The following is a 7563-nucleotide window of genomic DNA, read 5'->3' as shown; positions in this document are numbered from 1 at the left end:
AGAAATATTAGTCTAACAAATTTTTTTTCTGGGTATGACGATTAATCGATTAATCGATTATTAGGGGCGATTAATCGTATCGAACAACTAACTGCTGAAAAGTATTCGATTAGTGGATGAACGATAAATTTTGAAAATCGGGGATTACTAGCCGTATGCAAGGTGGGCCAAAAGTTCTAGGTGAGGCCGTTTCGTCAGTGGTATCAAGCAAGGCGCGTAGAAGCATATCTTAAGGTGGGCCAACTTGCTAAAACCACTCTTCAGCCATCTTGGAAATCTACTGTTTTGTTTGTAAACAAAACACAATACGCTAGTGCCAAAGCTCACTCGTGATCCGTCTGTCTCTTTCACGCTACAGGCAAATAATTCCCCTTCTGCTTTCTTTCGTACTGTTTTCATATACCGCTCCCCTAACCAACTTTGTAACGAAACGGCCTCACCTAGTACCATAGACCCGTCTTGGTATCAAGATGGATCTATGGTACTAGGTGAGGCCGTATCGTCACTAAGTTGGTTCGAGGAGCGGTATATGAAAACAGTACGGAAGAAAGCAGAAGGGGAATTATTTCCTTGAAGCGTGAAAGAGACAGACTGATCACGAGCTAGCTTGGGTAACAGCGTATTGTGTTTTGTTTACAAACAAAACACAGTAGGCTTCCAAGATGGCTGAAGAGTGGTTTTAGCAAGTTGGCCCACCTTAGGATATACTCCTACGCGCCTTGAGTGGTATATGAGAACAGTACGGAAGAAAGCAAAAAGGGAATTACGAAACGGCCTCACCTTAGGATATACTTCTAGGCCCCTTGGGCGTATGTTAGGTATGTTATATTCTAAGCAGAAATATTACCGGTCGAAACCTTCTAAAAAAATATTCAGGTTCATATAAATAGAATACCGTTTAATAAACTATTCAATTATAGACTACTACACATGAAAGTTATATATTAGGCTGTCAAAAAAGTCCTGCGGTATTTCCGCGAGGTGTCGTTGTAAGCGCGTAGTTCTAGTTGTATCCATTGTATCGAGTCATACTATAGCTTGTTGGAAAGGTCCTTGGCTATAATATAGTCCTTGACAGTGTTTTGTTTGGTTAAATCGTTCGTGAGTTATAATGTCGCAAATATGGAGCAAAATAAAGAGAAAATCCGACATATTTTACAGTACTACTATGACAAAGGCAAAAATGCATCTCAAGCTGCCAATAAACTTTGTGCAGTTTATGGACCCGATATAGTTTCCATTTCCACCGCACAACGATGGTTTCAACGTTTTCGTTCTGGTGTAGAGGTCGTCGAAGATGCGCCACGCTCCGGAAGGCCTGTCGTCGAAAATTGCGACAAAATCGCTGAATTAGCCGAGAAAGACCGGCATAGTAGCAGCCGTAGCATCGGCCAAGAGCTGGGGATAAGTCATCAAACCGTCATTAACTATTTGAAGAAGCTTGGATTCACAAAGAAGCTCGATGTATGGGTGCCACACACGTTGACGCAAAAAAACATATTTGACCGTATCGACGCATGTGAATCGCTGCTGAATCGCAACAAAATCGACCCGCTTCTGAAGCGGATGGTGACTGGCGATGAAAAGTGGGTCACTTACGACAACGTGAAGCGCAAACGGTCGTGGTCGAAGCCCGCTGAAGCGGCTCAGACGGTGGCCAAGCCCTCATAAACGGCCAGGAAGGTTCTGCTGTGTGTTTGGTGGGATTGTCAAGGAATAATCTATTATGAGCTGCTTCACTATGGCCAAACGCTCAATTCGGACCTGTACTGAACACAACTGGACCGCTTGAAGGTAGCACTCATGAAGAAGAGGTCATCTTTGATAAAAAGACGCCGCATTGTCTTCCATCAGGACAATGCCAGGCCACACACTTCTTTGGTGACGCGCCAGAAGCTCCGGGAGCTCGGTTGAGAGGTTCTTTTGCATCCGCCGTATAGTCCGGACCTTGCACCAAGTGACTACCACCTGTTTTTGTCCATGGCGAACGAGCTAGGTAGTCAGAAGTTAGCCACAAAAGAGGCATGTGAAAATTGGCTATCCGAGTTTTTTGCCAATAAGGAAGCGAGCTTCTATAACAGGGGTATTATGAAGTTGGCATCTCGTTGGGAACGAGTCATCGAACAAAACGGCGCATATTTGACATAAAACAGATGATTGTAATTAATTTTATGAACAAATGAAAATTCAAAAAAAATACCGCAGGACTTTTTTGACAGCTTAATATTTACAGAAGAACTCTACTACCGGAATCTAGTAAAGTGACGCAAGCGGCAGAGAGAAGGATTTTAATAATTTTCTCTAACATGCCGCAGTCGAGCGGAGCATGATGAAATATCAGGGAGGAGAGTTCTACACATTTTTGACTTTATAGCATGCTCGAGCAGACTAACGTAGTTGAGAACCCGATTGTCATAATTATGGACAGCACCGTTTTTTTCCAATTCAAAACGCAGTTGAAAACATCCATGTTAAATAAGATAACGCCGTCCGAAATTATCCGATGTAAAACAGATACAGTTTACGCGGGGATGTTTTGGGTTTTTGTTACAAGATGCGTTTCGATGAAGAATTTAGATGAGTGCAGCCATTCAATTCAGTGCATTACTATTCAATCAACACTCAGCTTCAATTCATTCGAAAGAGGTGAGGTAAGTAAACATTGTCAAGAAGCTTTGTCCCTAGGTACCTGGAGATAGAATTCTTGTAATTAACAACTAAATCGATGAGTTTTAATTATTTAGTTACAATATTTATGTGCAATATGTGAGAACCGCAATACACTTCAATCTCGGATAATATCTTCCTTCACGATGAGTTTGAATTCATGAATTCAAAATTTTGACGAGATTTTTGAACAAAGCTTCCAAGTACATGATTTGTAGTTCTAAAACAAAATTGCTATTATAAATGTAGCACTGTATGGGGATATTGTCATGCCTTTGAGGAGATACACATGTTGTGTTGTGTTACATAGGTTTGGCGAGTTCAACTCCAAAATTGCCGATCAAACTAATAGACGTAAATCAGTACCTAATATCTGATGTCGTTCACATAACTGATCTGCAAATTCATCATCCAATGAATTACAGTTTTCTAATCTTCGTTCAATTTCATAAATATTAGGAAATATTCAGTTACTAGGAATTCGGCGGGAAATAATATTTCCGACATACATTTATACGATTTTTTGTGCACTGTTTCATTGCACAATCTTTTGTCACCCTTCACGCAACCTGCCAAATCCATCATCGCAGAGCTTCTTTGTTTCTTCGTCAAAAAACTGGGAAATCCAATGAGTCGAAATTCTCGTCTTTAAATATTTTTTCTCAGCGGCCTGTTCAAATGATAGTCAGAAGATGCAACATCTGATGATACCGGGTGGACTATTACATCTTAGCCAAACTTAGCCAAAGGTTTAGCATTATTCTGGAAGAGCACGCCTTGGCTAATTATGAATGTTTATTCTGGGTCGCTGATTTTGATTCGTTTAGCTGCGACTAGTACTTGTTGAAATTTTTGATTGGTTGTTTCGTAGAAGCTCATAATGCAGAATTCCTCTCCCATCCTACTAGAAACAAAGAATCACATTCTGCGTTGAAGACCAGAAATATCTAATGATGGTTCATTTCGCTCACCCCAATGATTTTTTTTTCACTCAACATTGTTGTAAATGATTATATTTTTCTTCACGATTTGCTTCGAACTGCGAGTTTTCATTGCATATCCATATAAGTTTCATTGCACGAACCATATAATGTTTTCCGGTGAAAAAGTATTGATATCATACATTGTTCACGTGAACTAGCTTCACCAGGGGCTCATGAACAGAGATACTTGTAAGCAACCTGTTAATTGATATGTCATATATCGAGGATTATTCTTGATCAGTGTTTCCATTCGATTATCATCCGTTGCGCACACGAACTTGCTGGGCAACCAAATAACTAGAAGCGTATTCCAGAAAATATTACAATTCAACGAAGAAGAGCATCGCTGCTAGAGAGACTTCTTTAAAGAAACGGTCCAAGTGAAAAAAAAGTATTTTTAAGTTCTTAAAAAACATAAGAAAAGCAATGCAAAAAGAAGCGAAAGCAATGTCGTGTATTAATTTGTCGTTGTCGTGTCGAAAATGGCGTCTCAATTCTGATTGATAAAGATAATCAATGAAAAAAAACCGATCGCTCTCAGCTTATGTATTATACTCTCCAAACACAATTTTCAGCAAAGAATTTCAACGATATGAAGAAATCTGAGGGGCTCAGAAGGAAAGGGGTGTAAGAGACTTGATTGATTTCACTTCATCAATTTTTCTTTAGTTAATAACTCAAATGCAAAAAACGTTCCAATTTGAGTTTGCTATAGAATCCGATAGATGAGGTTCTGACCTATTTTGTAAAATACAGCTGGGAATGTGTTTGCGAAAAAAAGAAAGAAAGAGTTGATGTAGAGAAATCGATGATGTCACTTACACCCCTTTCATTTTGAGCCCCTTATATGGAAGTTCCACCGCGCAGCACTATCAGACAGTCTTTTATTCATAAATACGGATAAATTTCTTAGAAATGCAGAATAGTTTTCACGTGGATATGATCTATCCACTATCACAGTGGACGAGTTGTTAAAGTTGGTATTTGGGCATGGTGGCATAGGTGGCATACGATTTCGAGTTTGTATCACTGTATTGTATATGTCTTCCAGCACTGTCAATGAACACTTCATCATGAATTCATTGGATTGCCATCAAAACAAAACTGGGTTCATCGTGAAGATAGAAAATTTATCTTCTCTACCGATTTTTTTTTGCAATCGACATTTGATTAGTTATACAATTTGAAACGGTGTAATAGTCATTGTGTCCACTGTTTTGTCGGTAATCAATCTTTGCAGTGAGTGTGTGTTGTAATCGCAAGCAGTCGGAGGCTCAGCCATCGGAGCTGGTTTAGTGATAGAATGACTCTGGCTGATCCGTGGGGTAGTAGTGATTCCAGCAATATACAAAACTCTACCTTCCTGCAGTTCGAAGATAATTTCGAGCTTACGGACGTTTGCGTCAGCAGTCATAGTTCCCTGCAGCAGCCACAAGACGGTCGACTACCAGATTCCGATAGCTACTTGGCACTTCTGGGTAAAATTTTCAAATGTACTTTTGTACTGTTCCTCCATTTGCAATCGATCGGAATCATTGATAATATGTGATAAATGTATATCAGATTCGCTCCATAAATAAAATTATTCTGCGCGTTACAACAGAAATAAATTCATACTAAATCTATGTAGACACTCGCAAAGTAACATCTCTCGAAAGCAAATGTATGATATAGTTAAATCTCTGATGGCAATAACGACCCTGGATAATCCGTAAACAATAATTTTATTTTTCTAGAACGCAAATTGAGCAAGCTCAAGACCAACCCGACTGTATTGGAACAATTGACCGAAAGACGAGAGGCTTGTATGCAATATCTACTGAACGACAGTCAACTTTCTTGCCGTACCGATTCCGATTTGAATTTGGAAGAACCAGTAAACAATCACGAATTGCTCCGTTTTATCAGACCGGAGCAGGCACTTTCTGTTGCGGAACTTGTTCATCTCGTTAAATACGACCATCTCGAACCGGAGCCGGCTGAGCAGGAACAGGAGCGCTGCAGGGAAGGCGAGGAAAGCGGAACAGAAAGCTCGACCAGCCGCTAATATATAGGTAGGTATGGTTGACTCACATCTATGAATCGATTGAGTTTTTTTACACGATTTCCCTTTATCTTCCTTAATGAGAAAAAAAAAAATTAAATAGTCATGATGATTTATCGCAATGAAATTCAGCAATGATCTAAGCTTGAGATGAGCGGTGAAATAATTCTGCAAAACATACGTGTCAATGATTCATTGCGCACAGGATGTAGTTTTTTTGCTCTAACTTCAGTCATGGAGGCAACGGTAAAATAATAAACGAACCAACACAATAACAACAATGAAATATGAACATGCTTGCCATCGTATTATGAACCTATATGAAAACATGTTTTGTGTCCTGTATAGATTCGTGTTAAAAGTGGGACTCAAACAATATATTCATTCAAGAAAAGTCCGTTTTCATAGGTGGATCTCTTCCAAAGCACGACGTTATTCACAAATAGTACCCATTGAACAAACAAATTCATTCAACCTATCTTCACAGTAAAATGTCGCCCAGCACAAAAATCGACCTAAATCAGGTTGCGTATTTTCTCATCACCGGCGCGTCGCGAGGCATTGGACAACGTATGGCAATCGAAACGTCCCGCAAATTTGAGCCAGGCTCGGTAGTGGTGTTGTTGGCTCGATCTGCTACCGGACTGGAATCAACAAGGGCGGAAATATTGGACGTCAATCCGCATATTACCGTAGTTACCAGCTCGGTGGACCTGAACAACGCCTCGAAACAGTTGCTAGAGGATATAATTGAAAAATCACTGGCCAAGACGCCTGTGAGTAACTTCCAGCTTGCGACTGTCATCCACAACGTGGGCACTGTTGGCAATGTGGAGCGCAAGGCAATCGATATGGATGATCGCCAGGAGTGGGAGAATTATTTTGCTACCAATCTGTTTATGGTGGGTGTTCTAAATAGTTGCTTCCTCCGCAAGTTCCAGAAGTGTACCAATAAGCTGGTTGTTAATGTAACCTCCAAGGCATGTTTGGCACCCTTCAAGAGCATGGGATTCTACTGTGCTGGAAAGGCTGCTCGAGAGATGTACTTCAAAGTACTAGCGACGGAAGAAAGCGATCTTGTAGTGCTGAACTACTCTCCAGGTCCCGTTGATACCGATATGACCATTGATATTCAAGGACGGTCCAATGCAGAAGAATTGCGCGACTACTTCAAAGGCCTCCGCGAAACAACGACTATTCTCACCACATACCAAACCACTGAGAAATTTCTCAGTGTTCTGGATGCCGGACAATTTGAATCTGGAGATCACGTTGATTATTACGATTGAAACCATTCCATTTATTATGCTTCATTGTTCTGGTTGCCGGTGTCCATATTTTATATAGTTAATCCAAATAAATGAACAATGTAATTGAAAGTAAATAACGCGTGTTTTCCTTATGTTTTATCTCATTTCAGACCACCCAAAGCTATCCGAAACCCCCATTTCTGAAACTCATCAGCAAGTGAGACAGAAAAATGAATTCTCCTTTCGGTAGAACATTTCTTTTCCTTACGAACCTTGCCTGGAAAAGTCGTATCACCCTCCCGGTGCTCATCAGCGCTGGGTTCATGATAATGAACTTTCGCTGGGAAGTGGAAATCAATATACACACAGAACGCATAGCATTCCCGGGCGTTGGGGAGGGACAGGGTGGCGGTATCGCGGCCATTGACTATAGTCTCGAGGAATCTTGGGAGACTATCGATAGTGATGATGACGATGAGTACGACGATGAGGACGAGGAGTCCGATTACGAGGACCATATCGAGTACGACAATGGGGATGAAGAAGATGAAAGTGACGACGGTGGCAACGATGAGGTGAGACGAATAACTTTGGTTACATTCTAGTAACGAAGGGGGTA

General features: G+C 40.7%; 3 protein-coding genes across 3 annotated transcripts; all 3 read left to right on the top strand.

Annotated features, from left to right (window-relative positions):
* The first annotated feature begins 4953 nt into the window (after positions 1-4953).
* LOC129773526 (uncharacterized) lies at positions 4954-5697 on the top strand. Its single transcript, XM_055777140.1, has 2 exons — positions 4954-5128; positions 5387-5697. Exons 1-2 carry the CDS (start codon positions 4954-4956, stop codon positions 5695-5697), a joined length of 486 nt encoding a protein of 161 aa, XP_055633115.1.
* On the top strand, positions 5564-7081 carry LOC129777024 (sepiapterin reductase). The gene is made up of 2 exons (XM_055783072.1): positions 5564-5704; positions 6182-7081. Exon 2 carries the CDS (start codon positions 6186-6188, stop codon positions 6981-6983), a length of 798 nt encoding a protein of 265 aa, XP_055639047.1. The 5' UTR covers positions 5564-5704; positions 6182-6185; the 3' UTR covers positions 6984-7081.
* Positions 7082-7174: 93 nt separating this feature from the next.
* LOC129773525 (uncharacterized) lies at positions 7175-7549 on the top strand. Its single transcript, XM_055777139.1, has one exon. It carries the CDS (start codon positions 7175-7177, stop codon positions 7547-7549), a length of 375 nt encoding a protein of 124 aa, XP_055633114.1.
* The last annotated feature ends 14 nt before the right edge of the window (positions 7550-7563 follow it).

Source organism: Toxorhynchites rutilus, chromosome 3 (assembly GCF_029784135.1).
Source record: "Toxorhynchites rutilus septentrionalis strain SRP chromosome 3, ASM2978413v1, whole genome shotgun sequence".
NCBI lineage: Eukaryota > Metazoa > Arthropoda > Insecta > Diptera > Culicidae > Toxorhynchites > Toxorhynchites rutilus.
This window is presented reverse-complemented; position numbering and strand designations above follow the sequence as displayed.